Source organism: Nelumbo lutea, chromosome 4 (assembly GCF_056320005.1).
Source record: "Nelumbo lutea isolate HS-2025 chromosome 4, American lotus-T2T, whole genome shotgun sequence".
NCBI lineage: Eukaryota > Viridiplantae > Streptophyta > Magnoliopsida > Proteales > Nelumbonaceae > Nelumbo > Nelumbo lutea.
Genome location: NC_142687.1, coordinates 47,534,647 through 47,554,105, shown reverse-complemented (window position 1 = coordinate 47,554,105; position 19,459 = coordinate 47,534,647). Strand labels below are relative to the sequence as shown.

The following is a 19,459-nucleotide window of genomic DNA, read 5'->3' as shown; positions in this document are numbered from 1 at the left end:
GAAGTATCCAGCACAATATGACACCATTGTACAGGTATCTGGGTATCATAGTTTATGATAAATTTTGGATCTTTCCCTAACCTTTCTGCAACTGAAAAAAGTGAGTGAAGCAAATATCCTGAAATAATGGAAATGAATCCAGTGGTTCATTTATATCTGTTGTTTTTATTTATCAATTTATTGTGCATGTAGGTATCTGGAAGTGCCAAAGAGTTGGGACACCTATACTCATATTGTTCGGTATAAGAATATCCGGAAAAATGAGTCAGTGAAGGAACTGGCTGATGATGCATTTGATGGAAGAACCTATGTTGAGAACTCCAGGGTCACTGAGTCTCTACTCCTAATGAAATTCTACTCATTGTCTTCTGGTATTGTTCAACATTTACTTTCTGGTCGTGATGGTAGAGAGCTTGATCTTCCATTTGAAGTAACAGACCAGGAACTGGAAATAATTACTTACCCTAGAAGCACCTTTATCCTTGGAAGATCAGGAACTGGGAAGACGACAGTTTTGACTATGAAATTGATTCGAAATGAACAACAGTATTTTCTTTCCAAAGAAGGATTTTCTGGTGTTCAGGGTGACATATCCATCTCTAATAGCAAGAAGAACAAGTTTGCAGAGGGTGTTGGAGAGAGTAGTCAGACTTTTTTGCGCCAGATTTTTGTTACTGTGAGCCCTAAGTTATGTTTGGCTGTGAAGAAGCAGATTTCTCAATTGAAAAGGTATGTGATTGCATTAATTAATCAATTATGTATTTCCTTTCTCAGTTCTTTCAGCATTTTTGTTGTTTATAGAACATTGTGAGGTTCTCCTCTGTCAAAATTATTTTGGAATATATGTCTAGATTGTTAAGAAAACTATGGGTGTGCAGCACATAAGAGGTGCTTTAGTATTGCATTATTTTCTGGCAGAATTATTTAACTCTATTTCAATGTGAATATATTCAACTGGTTGTTCCACTCCTCTGATGCCAAATGCAACACCACTTCTTTTTTTTTCAACGATTGCAGCACCAACTAGTTGTAGAGGGCCATAGGCTTGTGAGGGTTAATTTTGTCATTGTACCTTAGATATTAATTTTTCTTTTTTGAGCAAAGGTAAAGTATATTTGTATTAATCAAAAGGCTCTTTGTACAATGAGAAACTGTACACGAACTAGAAGGGCCTCAAAAAAGTTAAATCAGATGTATCTTCTTTAAAATCTGTATGTATAGACAACCAACTTCTAGCAAACTCTATAGCCATGTTTATGACCTTGGCTTCGGAGAGGATTTGTGATAAAAAATCATACTGTTCCTTTCCAGAAACACGGCCAGAGAATAACCAAAGGAATGGACGACCAGCAGACTTTTCATTGCCAACTCTGATAATAGGTGGTTCCTCAGTAGAGACATTGTTCGAAGTTTCATCTTCCACCAAGGCTTGATTTGGCCCAAGAAGAGGGTGGACTATGCAAATCATAGCAAAGATTAACTGTATGACCTTCATGACCACAGTGAGGGCACTTCTGGATTTGACCACATCCACTACCACTTCTGCCACTACCTCTTCCTTCCCTACCACCACCATGACCCCCTCTAAAAGCCCAAGCATTACCTCTAGCCACACCTCTTCAACCACCACCACCACCTCTAGCAACAGTTAAGGCTAATTTCTCTGTAAGGATAGTGTGCTCACCATGTGGAGTGCAAACTCTTTTGATGCAATAGAATAGGGAGATCACTACTTCCCAGCATTTGAGCTCTTACTAGCTCAAATTCAGTTCTCAAGCCGGATAGAAATCTAGTAACATCCAAACACTCCCTCTGTTCTTGTTGCACCTTCAAATCTGTTAGAGAGGAGATGATAAACATTCAACTTGTTCCTCAAGCTTTTTAGGGCAGCATAATATTCCTCCACACTCTTGTCTCCCTATTGAAGGGTAAAATAATCTTGGTATAACTTGTATATCCTTGTGAAATTATCTTGTCTAGAGTATGGTTGCCTGGCATTCTCCCAGATCTCCTATGTCATGTCTAAAAACATAAAATTAACACTTGTATGATTCTCCATACTATTTCACAACAAATTCATAATCTGTGCATTTTCTTGCACCCATTCATTGTACCCTTTAGACCCATTCTTTTGTTGGTCATCCCTAATATATTTCAGCTTGCCTCTTCCAATTAAACAAACTTCCATAGGCTTGGCCCATGGTTCATAGTTCATGCCATTAAGCTTAACCATGGCCAATGGGGTATTCATTAAATCTGATTGCACTATACAGCTGATTTAGTGCTACTAGTGGAAGAACCCATAGATCACAAAAGGTTGAACAAATACACTATAGTCACCCACAACAAGAAATCAACTTGTTACACTAGTTTCCACCACCGAAAGAGAAGCCAGATGCCACAACTAGAAACCACACAACTCTGACTTAGTGAGACCAACCACTTCATACATTTACACTAGGGTTCGAACTCCACACATTATCACTAACCTGCTGTACTAGCCACACACACCATAACCGTCCCTCTTTTGGGCTGTAGCAAGAGGGAACTTTAGAAGAACACCCAAAACACCATAACAGCCACAACTACAGGCTTTAAAGCCTCCTTTTCTAATGGAAAACCACTCCTTTTAGGTCCTTTCCCTTCTAGTGAACAGAGTGAGTTTCTATTCCTAGGGCACAAAAAGTGGCATGAACAGTGGCAGCTGAGCCCTAGTGCTCTGATAGCATTGCCTATCTCTGGACATGTGGGAGAGGTAGCCTATAGACCAGATCTTCCTCCTTTCCATCTTCACCATGCATCCATGTTGAAATGGAGTGTTGGGCCCAATGTTTCAGCTAGCCCAAGACTACCAGAGGACAAGACTGGGAAGAAATTCAACAAAGAAACCTTTGTGAAGATGAGAAGCTATTTCCTACTATCAAGTATCAACCATGAGGACAAGGTTCTTGATGGGGAGCGAATTGATAAGACTCAGGCCCGGGTACCATCTACAGTCCGAGTCTCAATTCACCCAGTCTCAGCTTGAAGCCCAGGCTTGTGCACTCAAGCCTATGAAGCCCACACTCACCAGTTCATTATATCTGTACAAGGAAGACATGTCAACAATGAACAATGACACCATGCACGAGACACATGATTCTCTTGTAATGCTATAGATACCCATGTAATAAGAATTGTGGGCAGACCTGATTTCCTCCATTTTTTCCCTTCCCTATCTTTCTATTGTTTCAGGAGAGTAGGTCTCCCTCAAAGAGACCTCTGCGGTTGGCAGTGTCCCACCAGATACAGTCTAGTATACAATAATAATGCTAATTGTAAGAAGACCACTATGAGGTTGTATGGATGATTTTGTTCTGGAAAGTTCTGTTTCTAGTTAAAATAGGAGGAAAAGTGCTCACCAATAAAAAAAAAGAAAAAAAGAGAAAATATGCCCTCAAACTAAAAGTTAGATACATGATGATCCATTGAGTTTCAGTATATAGTAAACAAGTGGACCCAATACACATAATCTAACAACACAATTTGTCTGAAAACAGGTTCTTGTTTTTGTTTGCTACTTCTGGGGTGATAATTTTAATTAGTTAAACTTTAAATTTATACTGAAAATTATCCATTATATTACCTTTGCTATATAACAAATATTAATGGCACTGCAATAAGGTGGAGGTTGAAAATTGAAATTGAATGTCAAATAACTTGTACTATTGTAGCTAGGAGATAGGCTTAGTACAATCACTATATAGGGAAAAATCCAACTAAGATTTCTGAAATCCATTTAATTTTCAGTAATTGTATATTATTGGTGTAAAAAGAACAAGGCAATTATTCATGGTACTGCAACAAAAGGGAGCTTGAAGTTGAGTGTCAAACAAGCTGATACAATTGATGATTGGAGATAGGCTTGGAACAATCACTACGGAGGAAAAAAGATTGACCTACAATTTTAGAAATCCATTTAATTTTCAGTAGTTGTATTGTGGGTGTAAAAGGAATTGTTCTTTTCACAACATACATATAATTTATGCATTTCTATATGTCACATTTTAGTATATGAAAAGCTTTGTCTGATTTAGATGTCTTGACTAATAAAAAAATGATTACTTGCACAGCTTCATCTGTGGAGGAAATGTTTCGGAGCATACTTCTATTGATATGCTTGATATTGATTGCACAACTGAGTTCAATGATATCCCTGGTTCTTTCATTGATATTCCACCTACATCCTACCCTCTTGTTATAACCTTCCAGAAATTATTGTTAATTTTAGATGGTAGCATGGAAATTTCATACTTTGATAGATTTCATGATCTGAGGGAACTTTCTCTTGGTAATTCTGGACCTTCAAGATCAATAACATTACAAACCTTTATAAGAACAAAGGAGGTTAATTATGACAGGTTCAATTTGGGTTATTGGCCCCATTTTAATAGTCAACTAACTAAGAAGCTTGATTCTTCATTAGTGTTTAGAGAGATAATTTCACATATAAAAGGTGGGTTGGGAGCAGGCAAGGCTTCTAATGGTAAACTCGACAGGGAGGACTATGTTAATCTATCTGAATGTCGGGTATCAACCTTAAACAGGGAAAGACGAGAGATGATTTATGATATTTTTCTTGAGTATGAGAAGAAGAAACTTGTGAATGGTGAATTTGACTTGGCAGATTTTGTTATTGATCTTCATCACCGCCTGAAAGATGGTGGCTACAAGGGTGAGGAAATGGACTTTGTGTACGTTGACGAGGTCCAGGATCTCACTATGAGGCAGATTGCTCTTCTGAAATTTATATGCAAAAATTTTAGTGAAGGCTTTGTTTTTTCAGGAGATACGGCACAAACTATTGCCAGGGGGATTGATTTCAGATTTCAAGATATACGTTCTTTGTTCTATAAAGAGTTCATCTTGGAATCTGTAAGTGACAGCAAGGACAGTTCAAAAGACAAGGGCCAAAAGTGCATCTCCAACATTTTTCTTTTGAACCAGAACTTCCGTACTCATGCCGGTGTACTAAATTTGGCACAGAGTGTAATTGACCTACTGTACTGTTTCTTCCCACTGTATATAGACATTTTAACCCCAGAGATGAGTCTTATATATGGAGAAGCCCCAGTATTGCTTGAATCTGGGAATGATGAGAATGCAATTATAACAATTTTTGGTAATAGTGGAACAACTGGCAGCAGTATGATTGGATTTGGTGCAGAACAGGTAATTCTGGTTCGTGATGATCATGCTAGAAGGGAGGTTTCTGAACATGTTGGAAAGCAAGCTCTTGTTTTAACAATAATTGAATGCAAAGGTCTTGAATTTCAGGTGAGTTTGTGTAATTGCTCTTTCCCACAAAAGTATTAATCTCTTTGACCATTACATTTTTAAATGGAAAGCTTTCATAGTGCCTAAGTTATTGTACGTGATTGCATTTTCGTTGCTATGGACCAGTGTCCTAAGATGAAGTAATCAGATCATTCTAATTATTTGATCTTTATGTTGATTTGGACAATTAAAAACATCAAATTTATTTGCTATTGGTCTGCATTGGGGTCATTATATTCTTGAATTGGATTTACATGGAGGTTACATAACATTTCAAGATATGACCTTGTTTATGCAATATTGATGTGCCAAATGCTTATTGAACAGCTTACAGCTTTATGATTTGCTGTATGAGTTTATTTATCAAAAAAAATTCTGATTCTTTCTAATTTTGGTAATAATTCACTTTTACCCTTCTGATTTTGTATGATGTATTACTAATTTACTATAGACCATTGTTCTAAGATGATGTAATCAGATCATTCTAATTATTTGATTTTTAAGTTGATTTGGACAATTCAGGCCGTCAAATTTATTTGTAATGGGGCTGCATTGGTGTCGGTATTTTCTTAAACTGTTTTGACGTTGATGCAGGGGAAAATTACAAGATATGGCCCCTTGTTTATGCAATATTGATATGCTATGTTCACATTGAACAGCTGATAGCTTCATGGTTTATCATATGAGATAATATTATTTCCTGATTTTTTCTAATTTTGGTAATCATTTACTTTTACCCTTTTGATTTTGTAGGATGTTTTGATGTATAACTTTTTTGGCACGTCTCCTTTAAAAAATCAATGGAGAGTAATTTATAAATATATGAAAGAACAAGACATGCTTGATTCTACTGGACCGATATCATTTCCAAATTTTGACACGACCAAACATAACATCCTTTGCTCTGAACTGAAGCAATTATATGTGGCTATAACACGTACAAGACAAAGGCTGTGGATTTGTGAAAACATAGAGGAGTTTTCCAAGCCTATATTCGATTATTGGAAGAAGATGTGTCTTGTACAAGTTAGACAACTTGATGAATCCTTTGCACAGGCGATGCAAGTGGCAAGCAGCAAAGAGGAATGGAGCTTACGTGGTATTAAGGTGAGAAATTTTATGTTCATCCTCTCCTTTTTATTTATTGTTTCTTCATAGTGTTGGTATAATTTTGTCAATTCTATGTACTGTTGTGGAACTCAAAGTTCTATCAAATGCTCAGACCATTCGGACAAGGAACTGACAGCCAAAACTGTTTTTGAGATGCCTAGTTCATAGAAATGTTGACTTTGTCAAAGTTAACCCAAATACATGCATTAGTGGGTGTCTTTACATATAATATATATTTTTTAGACTTATTGTGATATAAATTATTTAAAGAAATAATTTTGAACTATTTATTTTTCAAATTTTTATTTGAGCAAGTTGAGGAGTCAAATCTGACAGTCCAGACCATCTATGACCCAGAAACCAGAACGGTTTATGTTTGATCCATGTCTGACAGCACTGATACTACAAGAAAGTGATATCCACAGTTGGAACAATCAAGAATATAACTTTTCCCAGATAATGCCTCTTGCCCTTTGACATACTGTCCTGACAGAATGACTATTATTCATGCAAGTAATCACTTACTCTGATTGTGTGCCAACTTGTCGAACAGAATGGAAGAATGTTTCTTTTTCAACTTTCTTCCCATTATGGTGCATGTCTAAGCCTAGTTTGTGGGGGCAGGGGTACATTATAAAAATTCTAATTCATATCTTGGAAATTTATTTTGGCAGCTATTCAATGAGGGTAACTATGAGATGGCCACAATGTGCTTCGAAAGAGCTGGTGATGCATACAGGGAAAAATGGGCGAAGGCTGCTGGACTGCGTGCTGCTGCTGACCGTATGCGTGGATCAAATCCTGAGATGGAACGCATTGTCCTCATGGAGGCTGCTGAGATATTTCAAAACATTGGGAGGGCTGAATATGCTGCAAAGTGTTTTATTGAGCTAAAAGAATTTCAAAGAGCAGGTATGCATAATTTATTATGAAATTTGTTGAGATATATAGTTTATTTGCAGAACCTTACTGATGAAAAGAAGACACTTTATCAACGAAACCTATTCTATCTGTTCTATCAAAGTTGGTTGGCTTCAAATAGCTTTGTTTTGATATAGACCTATTTTAGATAATTAACAATTGTAAGTAACATATTTTAAGTTTTGGGCATAAGGTAATTAGCAATGCTTTAATACTGGACCTTTCAGTGAATTGAAAGTAATATGTTTAGTTTAAATTGTTCTGGACCTATGCAAATTGATGAATTGTCAGAAAAAGAATTAAGAGAAAATATGCTATTATTTAATGTTGGCCCACACTCATCAAGGGTCTTTTTGATGGAAGTTTTGAATAACCTTTGCATTTAGCACAGAGTGAACACAGACTCAAACCCACATTCTCATGCTTATCAGCATGAGGCTTACCAAAGAATCAGGAGTTGATTTAGCATCAGATCTGTTGCACTGGATGCTTAACATGATTTTCCTGTCACACCTGCTTCATTGACTCTACCAGTTTTAAGTTTTTGGCTCAATAACTGAACCAATTTGGTATGAACCTTGTCTATTATTTGGCAGCCGTGGAGTTTGGTGGTCTTGTGTGCCCTTGCTACCAAAGCTGGGTCCATCAACTATGTATTTATTCTACATTTACTTGGGAGGGGGGGTGGGTATTTGCCAATGTGAACGGTATTGCTTTATAAAACAAAACACAATTGCCACATCAGAAAAAATTGTATCATTTTTTCTTGGGGTGGCAAATGGATGGGTTGGTTAAGGGTTGAATACCAACCCACCATGACCTATCACCAATCCTTGTTTATGGGTCACAACCCACCCTGACCCTCACCCGCCCTCAGCCACCCATATTGACCCACTTACCCATCCATACTGACCATTACCCACCCCTACCATATTGACCCACTTACCCTCACCTATAAATGCAGATTTTTTTAAATATATTTCAGCCAAAAAAAGAAATTACAAAAAGTACATAAAATGATAAAAACTCAAAAAATTATATATTTTAAAAAAAGTGAAATATTGTAGAAAAAATACATAATGATAAAGATTTATTATATATAACAAAAAAAGTAGAAATTACAGAAAATACATTAAATGATAAAAATCGAGAAAACACAAAGTTATAAAAAAACATATATTTCATCTAAAAATGCACAAACCAGAAAAATACAGAAATTAATAAAAATTTAATATACACACACACACACCATAGAAAGGTAGAATTGCAAAAAAACATAAAATGATAAAAATTCAAAAATATATTTGAGTCAAAATTCAGAAATTGCAAAAAGTGCAAAAATTAATAGAAAATTGTAAAAAAAAGTACAGAAATGCACAAAATGTAAAAATTACAAAGAAAAAAATATAGAAAAATGCTTAAGTTTTTGCAAAAAAATTGTTTAAAATGCAAATTTGGGAGGAGGAGGGCTTTCTTTCACTAAGCAAAAATCCACTGTCAAAAAGCCTTAGTTACAGAGAATGGAGAAAAGGTCTTAATTCTATACCCATATACACTTGTTTTCTGCATCTTTGAATAATGAAAATGGGAAATTGTGGAAAATTACAGAGAAACCAGAAAAGAATCAAATAAGAATGGACAAATTAGCAAACTAGAGGCTAGGGCCGTCAGTGGTACAAAGGCAGTGATCAAGCATTGGTGGTGATTGGTGAACAAAGGTGGAAGAGAACAGAGGGAGCATCAGTGGTGATTGGTAAAGCTTCGAACTTTCAAACCCTAATTCCTTGTCTTATCTGCAAATAGGCATTGGGAGAGAAATTCTATCTTCTCTTGGTCAGAGCAGAAGAGCATGTTGGACTTTCAGAGCAGTGTGCCAACGTCTAAGGGGGTGGAAGAGGAGAACAGGGGGTGGTGATTGACTGAAGCTTCAAGCTGCCAAACCCTAACCCTTAGCAAGTTCAATCCTTGACTGATCCCTAACTGACCCAAGCAGTGTGCTGACGTCTAAGGGGGCATAAGAGGAGAACAAAGGCAGCGATTGAGTGAAGCTTCAAGCTTCGGGCACCTACCTGAGAACTGACGATGGTCAACGGTTAGAGAGAAAACCTAAATCCCTAAATGTTTGAGAATGGCAAAGGTGAAACAGTGTGGTTGATAAACCTTCGAAGTTTGGAAGTTTCTAACCCTAAACAAACTACAAATCCTCTGATGAAAGTACTAAACCTCAACCCAACCCACCCTGACCCTTTGCTTTGACCCTCTTGGGTACCCTTGACCCAACCCCACCCTGACCCTCTTCCCCTACCCTAATGGGTCATTTGACCCATCTTAACCTGCTGCTGTAAGCATGTGGGTTCGGTGGGTCAAATGGGTTGGGGTCAACATTGCCACCCCTAGTTTTTTGCTGGCATTAGCTGTTTTAAAATGATGGCTTTACCCAGAAAGCAGGTTTGAATTGTGACTTTAAAATGATTGCTTTGTTGGGTGAGGTTTATTTCTTGCTTCTAAATATCTTTTACTGATATAGGTATGCTTTATCGGGAGAAATGTGGAGCATCAAGGCTCGAGGATGCTGGTGACTGTTTTTCCATGGCTGAATGTTGGAATCTTGCTGCTGAAGTTTATGCTAAAGGCAAGTATTTCTCAAAGTGTTTGTCTGTTTGTATAAGGGGAAAATTATTCAACATGGGACTCAATTTCATTGAATATTGGAAAGAAAATTCAACTACTGGTGATGATATGTTTGCAATAACTGAAGAACTGCTTGAAATGGAACGAACATTCCTTGAGAAATGTGCACTTCACTATCACGAGCTTAATGATACCAAGGCTATGATGAATTTTGTTAGGGCCTTTCATTCTATTGATCTCAAACGTGCTTTCTTGAGGTCCCATAATTATCTTGATGAACTTGTATTGCTGGAGGAAGAATCAGGGAATTTTGTGGAGGCTGCCAGCATTGCAAGGTTAAAGGGAGATCTTCTCCTTGAAGCTGATTTTCTAGGGAAGGCTGAACGATATGAAGATGCATCAAGACTCATTATATTATATGTTGTTGGGAACTCTCTCTGGAGACCTGGAAGCAAGGGTTGGCCTTTGAAGAAATTCATAGAGAAGGAAGATCTTTTAAATAAAGCTAAATTTTTTGCAAAGAAGAAATCGGAGTTCTTCTACAACTGTATCTGCATAGAAGCCACAGTAATATCAGACCAAGATAGTAACTTATTATGCTTGGAGAAACATTTCAGTGCTTCCCAGAGACTTAAGGATCTCAGAGCTGAAATTTTCTGCACATGGAAAATTCTTGATCTTCTTCTTCAGTCACATCCTTCAAAATATGGGTGGGAACATGATGTTGTCTCTGATGTGATGACAAATCCAGGAGTCGTAATTTGTAGGAATCAGGTCTCTGTTCATAATCTTGTGTATTTTTGGAACCTTTGGAGGGAGAGGACTGTAAACATACTATCATTCCTCCAGTCTCTTGGAACCCAACATGAAGATGAATATGTGGCCTATGGGCAGTTCTGTTTGGATTATATGGGTATACGGAAACAAGATAGCAATCATATTCACGCCTACAATTTGCTCCATTCGGATGCCTTTTGGCTAAAGGAAACTGATGGAAGATCTCTCTGGAAAGATAGGAATTCAGTTAGCATGGATGTTAATCAATTTGTCTCTCATGCCAAGAGATACTGGCATTCACAAATAAGATCTGTTGGTCTAAAAGTATTAGAGTGTCTGGAAAAGCTCCATGATTTCTCGATTCACAATCCCTTTCCAATATTTTGTCAAGCTCAGGCAATGATGGAAAAGATGATTTATCTCAGGGAAAGCAGTATTTCTATGGATCTACTTAAGGATATTGTTACTGAAAACATCAACTTGAAGAGTGTGTTGACACATGGGGAAATTGGAAGAGTGGTAATGCTAATCTTTGTATCAGGGATACTGTCTGATGAACTTTATGGGATGGTTGTGCAGCGGTTTGATGTGAATCCTCCATGGAAAGCATTCATCGAGGAACTGAAACAGAATATGGTATGCAGGTTTGGACAACTTTCTTTGGCAGTGAAGCTCCGAGAAGCTCTTGAAGATACATATACTGTCAACTGGAGTATAGAACCTGATTACATATCACCTCACTGTTACATGTATCTTGCTGAACGTCTTCTGTTTTTGGTGTCTTCTTGTCAAGAGAGTTTCTTCACAACAAAATCTTCTATGGTTGAAATCCTCATCTGCCAGGAATGGCATGCCAATTTGAGCACATGTTCGAAAACTAATATGGGTCATGTGATGGAGTGTTACAATTTTATTGCTCGTCTGGTGGAGGAACTTCTTTTAAATAAATATGTGATGGAAGAATGGCTTCAAAAATCCAAAATTAATGTGAATACCTACTATCAGCCTATGGTATTGAGAATGGTTGTTATGGTGATATTACTTTGTCTAAACTCTGAAGACCATTGGGGTTTACTTTTCTGTCTGCTGAGTAGTTCTCTACTACCTCCATTTTTCAATCGTATAAACCCAAGGAAGCGGAACCACAGTATCCTTCAAATTCAAGTAGAACTTTCTCGAGCACTTAAAACTATTGAAAATCCTCTAGTAATTGTGGGCTCAAAAAAGAATATTCCAAAACATCTACGTCCAGATGCACTTGTTATAAATACAGATGTCACTCAATGCAGAGAGGATGTAATGAGAGTCTTGTACTCAAAGAATTCAGAACATGATGAATCAAGGAGTACAAGATGCAGTGAAAATCACCTTCCAAAGAGTGGCAGTGAAGTAAATAGTGCTGATGTTCCATCTTCATGCATAACTGGAATGGTAAAACAGGAATTGAAGGGTGGGAATGAAAATGATGATGAGTTATTACTTGAGAGATACAAACATTTCTGGGAAACATTTGATATTTTACTATCAAGAGAGCATGAGCCATACAAGAATTCAAGAACTTTTACTTCTAATACACCAGACATTAAGGTACCAGTAGTCCCAATTACATCTTTTTTGTCTATGGTGGGTATGCCTCTAAAGATTATCCTTGCTTGCAGTTGGATGTTAAGGATGCTATTTGTATTATTGATGCCGCAACGTTCAGATTGAATCTGAATAACCTTCCTAACGAAGATGCTAACCTTTCTGAAGTGAGAAAAGGATTGCTTGATGAATTGAAGCAATTCTTTGTTGCCTTTGAGATGAGGTCAGTCTGAATGTGTGGATTTGGTTTGTAAGTTTGCATGTGAACATTATTTTCATAGGCTAATCGCTGTTTTATGTTAAATGAATCTTTATTTACAATCTATCATGATTTACTGAGTTACAACTGGCTTATGAACTGTTTCCTCTTCTCTCGCACACTCTCTCCAACCAATCTCCCCCCACCCATTTTTTTACTTGTGCTTTAGAAATTGTTAGACAATACAAGGCACACCAATCTACTCTGCAAGATCCCACCAGGGAGTTGAGTCTGCTTGACTTGCACCATGCAAGTCTTGTTGAAATGCTTGCCATTATTTTTTGGCCACTGATAGACAAACTGTTAACTAAGTCACAGTTTTGTGGATTCTGGTCGGGTGTCAGGTGCCTGTAGGACTTGCTGCTTACAATCTTCTAGACGACTTCACTACTAACCCCTTTTGGAAAGTGACTATAATACTTATGGTCTGAGACCTAGAAACGTGTTCACTTGTGTGCTGAAACTTCTTTTTTCTTCCAGTGACCAGGAATCAGTGGATAAAATTTCAACTGCTGGGGAGCTTTTCAAGAGATTGCAGGGGAAAAAACTAGTGATGAAGTCTCTATTAGATACTTTGTTCTTGCAGAGTAATACAGATATGCCTGGTGGAGCTTTACAGATGAATGTTGCAACAGAAACCGAGACCAGTCCTGCAACACAAACCCAACTCTTCTACTACTAGGCTCAAGGTCATAAGTAGAAGAAGATGATGTACAAGTTGTAGGAATATTTCCTACAACTTCAAATTCATACAAACTGTACATTTCAAATAATAAATTATTAATTTCTTCATTTTTATTTCCTATATCAATATCCATATTTTCACAATATGATTCAAGTAAAATATCTAAACCATATTTCCTAATCCTAGGGTCTAATATTGTAGCAAAACAATAAAGGGGAGAAATGTTCTCCCAATATTTTTTAAATTTATTTTCCATTATTTCAACAATACATTGAAATTGTGGATTATTTCTATATTTTGCAAAACAATCACTAATTACCATTAATTGATAAGTTAAATTACAACTAGTTGGATAATAAATTCTGGATAATTCATTAGTTGCATCATAAAAATGTTTTAAAATTTTTTTTATAGAAGCTGTCATTTTTTAGTCTTCCTCAAATATCATATCATTAGGAATTTTTGAATTATAAAAATCAGAAAGAATGAGATATACAACTTTCTAACATAGCATAGGTAGAAATCCACCTATGCTTTACATCTAATATAAAATGTTTATATTTTATACCATAATTTTGACATAAATATTTAAATTCTTGTTTTCTTGCCCTTGAACGTTTTATATATATATAATACAATTTCTAATTTTTGAAATATGAGTAGAAATAATATTCAAGGCATCTTGAATACATAAATTTAAGATGTGACATGCACATCTAATATGAAATAATTTACCACTTAAGCATGGTCTTAATCGAAATTTTAAAATATTTATTACAGAATCATTATTGCTTGCATTATCAAAACTAATAGAAAATAATTTATTTTCTATTCCATAAGCATGCGAAATATTTAAAATACTTGCAACAATAGTTGGGCCACTATGTGGCCATTCAAGCCTAGTAAAACTTAAAATTCTTTTATTCGAAAACCAATTTTTATCAATGAAATGGTCAATAACACAATTATAACTAATATTGAATTTGGATGTCCAAACATCCGAAGTAATTGCAACTTTAGAATTAAGATTAAATTTTGTTTATATGAATAAAAAATTTTTAAAGCATCTATTCTTATATTATTCCTAGAAACTTTTTTATATTATGGATTTATAGAACTACACAACCATTTTTCTAGCTTTGGATATTCGACTAATATAAATGGTTGTTCTACATGTGCAATATACTTAGCAAGTTCTTGTTCATTTTTTCTTGTGAATATTTAAAAGTACCAAAACTACTCCCCCTCCCAATCTGTGTTTTGGTTGTTTCTCTCCCCTCATCTTCTTCTTTCTCATGTGTGAGTAGATGTTTGCTCAAATGACCTGTACCACCCTTGCTACAATAACTAAAGTCCTTCCTACATTTTTGGTAAACGACCCTTTTCCCTTTCCCCTCAATATTCTCTACTTTGAAAATTTTCCAAACTAGGCTACTCAACTTAGGGGCCTTCCTTTTTCCACTAGTACCAGTATCGGGGGTGAAAGTTCTACTTCCATCGACGACTTACCCAAATTGTTGGTTCAAAATCCCAACTTGATTTCAATAGTTGAAGCCTTTCAACATCCAAGCCTCCTTGAACTGGTTGAGCAAGCATTCTTCTTATTGAAAGTTGAAACTTCAATAAAATTGAGACATGAGAATTGGAGAATACAGAATCAGACAATCAGCTAATCAAAAGTACTCAGATTATAGAAATTGAGAATGTATGAGTATGAGAGAGAGAGAGAGAGGAGATTAAGAGAATTGTTGAATTGGTATGATGAGAATGGTGGAGGATAGGGCTATTTATAGGAATTGAATATAATTCAATTGCCCAAAATATCCAAAAAACTTAGTTGTTGGGAGGGGTATTTTGGTCATTGTAAAGTTATTTATAACTTTACCCAAAAAGCCCCCCTAAACTAGTTGTTATATAGCTATTGGGGGGTATTTATGTCATTTTTTCAACCCCTATAAGCAAAATACACAAATACCCCCCTAATATGGTTGTTTATAGCTATTGGGGGGTATTTCTGTAAGAAACCCCCCAAAAGCTGAAACTAGCCATTGGGCCCCTTTGGAGGGGGGGGGGGGGGAACAGCTATATTCCGGGTGAGCTAGGCCGACGCGTGGACCTCGAACCACCAGTCTAGCACATCACGAACCTTCGTGCCGGGCCTGGCATGGCTCGTGGACCTTTGTGCCGTGTTGGGCCGAGCCAGTCCATTTGAGGCCTTAAACTCAACTATGGCCTCCTCCTTGCTCGGCCCAACTTTGCCTCGACCTTGTCAAGGTGCTTTTTTGTTGAGGACAGCTTGCCCTTAGCCTTTATCTTTCAGCCCAACTTTATCTTTCAGCCCTCCTTGTCCTTAGTCTTGGGAATGGTCTTCACCTTCCCCAACTCGGCCTTCATAGCTTCAAGGCTGCTCTACATCTTCTCAATGTATTTGTGCATGCCATGCATCTTGTTCATTGCTTAGGTGTGCAAACACTCTACAAAATCAACTTAGTACAACTCTTAGCTCATAAGTTGTGACAAGAATGAAATTGGAGTAAGTTACTCATAGTCATAGCTATGTGAATCATCTAGATCTCCAGTGCCCCAATCATATGGCCCATCTTCTCAGCTCTTATTTGTTGGAGAAAGGTTGCTTGGGTGATCTACCACCCCCTTGTTCTTTGGAGTGTTGCTATGACGTATTGTCTAGCTTGGATGGTAGAGGTCATCATCAGTTTGCCCTGAAGACTGACCCTTCATGCCTCTCCTCAGTGTCACCTACTACCTGCTCCACCCCACTGACCTTTGCTTGTTGGAGTCCACCACCACAGCGTTCTCCATAGTCATCATCTACTTCTTCAAAGGCCTTGTCACTAACTCCTCAGTCTACTGCTGAGATGAGGCCCACTGACCTTTGCTTGTCGCTAACTCCTCGGTCTGCTCCACCCCACTAAGCTTTGCTTGTTGGAGTCCACCACCACAGCGTTCTCCATAGTCATCATCTACTTCTTCAAAGACCTTGTCGCTAACTCCTCGGTCTGCTGCTGAAATGAGGCCAAGGTCGAGTCCACAACTGCTCCTTTCTTCCTCACCTCGCTCTTTGGAAGCACAACATCTACTACTCATTGGGGTCCATAGAAATTCTTGCACAACATTAGTTGAGGTTAGTACTTGGAGAGAAACTCCAAAAAATAGGACTTAACGGCTTGGTGATCAACTAGGTTGAGCTAGGCTTGACTCATCTTGAATTAACATAGTTGTGGAGGTGTACTTCTTTATGACCACCTCAATTTTGGCTATCTATGACAATGCCTTTCTGTCCTCCTCGGACAAGGCTTTTGGATCAAGTGCCTTTACCTTGGTCTTCGAGTTAATAAACATGGGTTTCAAACGCCATCCATCCTTGTATTCAACAAAAAAAGAACCCCTCCTTTCAATTATGGATCGGAGAGGGTGTGGCAAAAAGAACTTTCAAGTTCAACCAAGTTGAGAAATAGTAGTACCCTTACAAGTGATTCTTGAGATGGAAGAGGGTATGGAAGATTAGAAAGGTCGTCCAAAAACCGTTAATAGTGCAAAAGCAAAGAAGCCCAACCAAGTACCTAAAGGAATTGGGCACCAACTAGATGGAAGGACATGATGCCCCTTTAACACAACAACCAACCATGAATCTTATAGGAACCTGAGACTAGGAGTAAGCAATCTAATGGGACATGATACCAACCCAAAAATTTCGGTTTTGGTTTTATTGGTTCAGCTTTTTCAGTTTTTGGGTAATTTGATTAAGTTAATTTGGTTTTTAGCAATTTCAGTTTTCGGTTTTGGTTTTTAGATTTAGAAATTCGGTTAACCAAAAAAATTGAATTAACTAAAATTCATTATATAATATATAATATACAATATACAATATACAATATATAATATATAATATGCTATATATTTATAATATATTATATATAATGTATTATAATATATAATATTATATATGTATTAACTAAATTCGTTTTTTAACCAAAATAATCGAAAACCGAATCGAAAATTTCAGTTCAGTTATTTCAGTTTTACTGTAATTCAGTTTTGGTTCAGTTTCATTTTTTATTTAGGTTTATTCAGTTCGGTTTTTAACCGAATAAACCAAATGCTCACCCCTACCTAAGACCCACAAAAAGACTATCTTCATAGATGAATAACTCATTAGACCGAGGCAAATCAGCCATCTCTTTTCTTCTCGAGTATCTAAGCTTGTACTCTATAGGAATGGAGTACACTTCTTTAATCCTATGCATATCTCTCTCTGAAGAACAAGGAATACTACTAAATCTCTCTGATGCTCGAGCTGGGACCTCAACCTCCTTGAAGAAACAGTCAACCTCGGTTGGAATGAAGTCCTTATCCAACTCTCCTCAATATTCCTCATACTCCACCTAGAGGATGTTAACCTTAACTTTGGCTTCAATGGTGTCAGTCTTAGGGGCCATTACTTTGGCTACCTCGTGACCCTGGCTCCAAACTTTGCTCACTATCTCAGTTCGAACCACTAGACCCTAAATAAGAAGATGAGGGCATTGATGCTTACCATGGACAAGCTCCACACCCAAGTTAGAAGGCACTAGATGAGGATGAGGACGCTAGTTGGACTTTAATAGGTGCCCTCACTTAAATGATGAAGGCAAATGTCTTTGTCCTCCCTCTTTTATAGAGGTAGTAAACAGTCCAAGTGGGATTGATCAATTGCCTAGACCAAGCCCCGCACATTATGCATGCATCTAATTTGGGAAGGCAAAATGTTGCAATCCAACATTCCTCAATTCAAATTTTGAAAAATTGAATTTCCATGTGTATAATCCAAACAAAGCCTTGGTTTGAATGGTTTAATCTGGTTTTTTGAAAAGATTAATTAGCACCATATCTGAGTACACAAGGAACTCAACCCCCTAATGGCTACAAAACACCCTATTCTTCAACTTGGGAATTGAGGGGCTAGTGATGGGGGTGTACTTTAGCCCAATTAAACCACCATGTGGAAATTGACATAAATGAACATTCAATCAAGAGCTTGGCCAAATCAATGACATGGAATGGTGCCATTTTCGAGAGACAACAGTTGTGGTGCATACTAAAAACCTCAAATAGAAAAGGGCATGTCGCAAATGCTATGTTCGTCCCAACCTCCCATGCATAAAGAGCACAAAATTACCCATAGAATTTTGATTAGAAGATACCTCAGTGTGCACCATGTGCCTTGAAAAGTGAGAAGCACAATGGCACCCCTCTATAGGTAGTTAAGGGCACACCACAAGAGGCATTTATTCTTTTGCTTGCATTTCTAGCATTTTCGCTCTAGCCTTCTTGTTCTTAAGCTCTTCAGCTTAGCTTGGATACAACTAGCTTGTCCTAGCCGACCTCTTTTTCCCTTTACTAACTTGAACGTCAGAGTGCTCCTTCCCTAGAAACTACCTCGAGGCCTCTAACTTTGATGTTTGCAAGTCACTGGATCAACCTCAACTCGTCCTACTTAAACATACCCTTATACATTCTTGATGTTATCTAATCCTTGTTCACCTCAGTGCGGACAACATCACCTTCTTTTTATTTTTTTTATTTTCCCCTTTCTTGTGAATGTGTAATTAATACATGCTTCCCACTTGTGTGTTTTCCTATTTGTCTTGTAAAATTCATGTCATGGATCTCAGAATTCTTGTTTAAGGGGTGTGGTCTAAGGTAAAAAGACGATACTATTTAATGAATGGTATGTAAAAGCATCTTTTTGTTAAATCGGTCTAATATAACATCAAGAATGTATAAGGGTATGTTTAAGTTATTTTTTTTGGTGGATATGTTTAAGTTAATTAAGATTAGTTGGATGCTATGGTTGTGTAACAGTATGGGGTGTCAACAGTATTCGAAAACCTGAGTTCAAATTGGCATCCAACATAATCAAATTGAATTCGAATATGCGTTGATTCAATTTGATAATTATTCAAACTTAGTTATCGTAATGTAAATATAATATATTATACACATTATGTGTCTTAACTTTGAAATGTGCCTTAAGAGCTCTTAGTTCAGTTTTTTATTATGTATTCCTATTTATTATAAAAGACAAAAGAAGAATTAATTACTTGTATCATTTACAAGACCACTACCTAAAAGTGTTTACACATCAATTACCTAAAAGTGTTCTCTCTTCCTTCGAT

The 19,459-nt window shown here is 37.0% G+C and overlaps 1 protein-coding gene across 1 annotated transcript; it reads left to right on the top strand.

Annotated features, from left to right (window-relative positions):
- Nucleotides 1–17: 17 nt before the first annotated feature.
- Nucleotides 18–13,403, top strand: LOC148855614 (uncharacterized). Its single transcript, XM_088984928.1, has 8 exons — nucleotides 18–34; nucleotides 193–729; nucleotides 4,113–5,316; nucleotides 6,070–6,423; nucleotides 7,101–7,338; nucleotides 9,875–12,342; nucleotides 12,414–12,562; nucleotides 13,079–13,403. Exons 1-8 carry the CDS (start codon nucleotides 18–20, stop codon nucleotides 13,278–13,280), a joined length of 5,169 nt encoding a protein of 1,722 aa, XP_088841054.1. The 3' UTR covers nucleotides 13,281–13,403.
- The last annotated feature ends 6,056 nt before the right edge of the window (nucleotides 13,404–19,459 follow it).

Excerpts from the sequence above, each read along its gene's own strand:
- LOC148855614 (XM_088984928.1), top strand. Across the intron at positions 6,424-7,100 it reads GGAGCTTACGTGGTATTAAG|CTATTCAATGAGGGTAACTA; the intron begins GTGAGAAATTTT and ends TTATTTTGGCAG. Across the intron at positions 7,339-9,874 it reads AAAAGAATTTCAAAGAGCAG|GTATGCTTTATCGGGAGAAA; the intron begins GTATGCATAATT and ends TTACTGATATAG.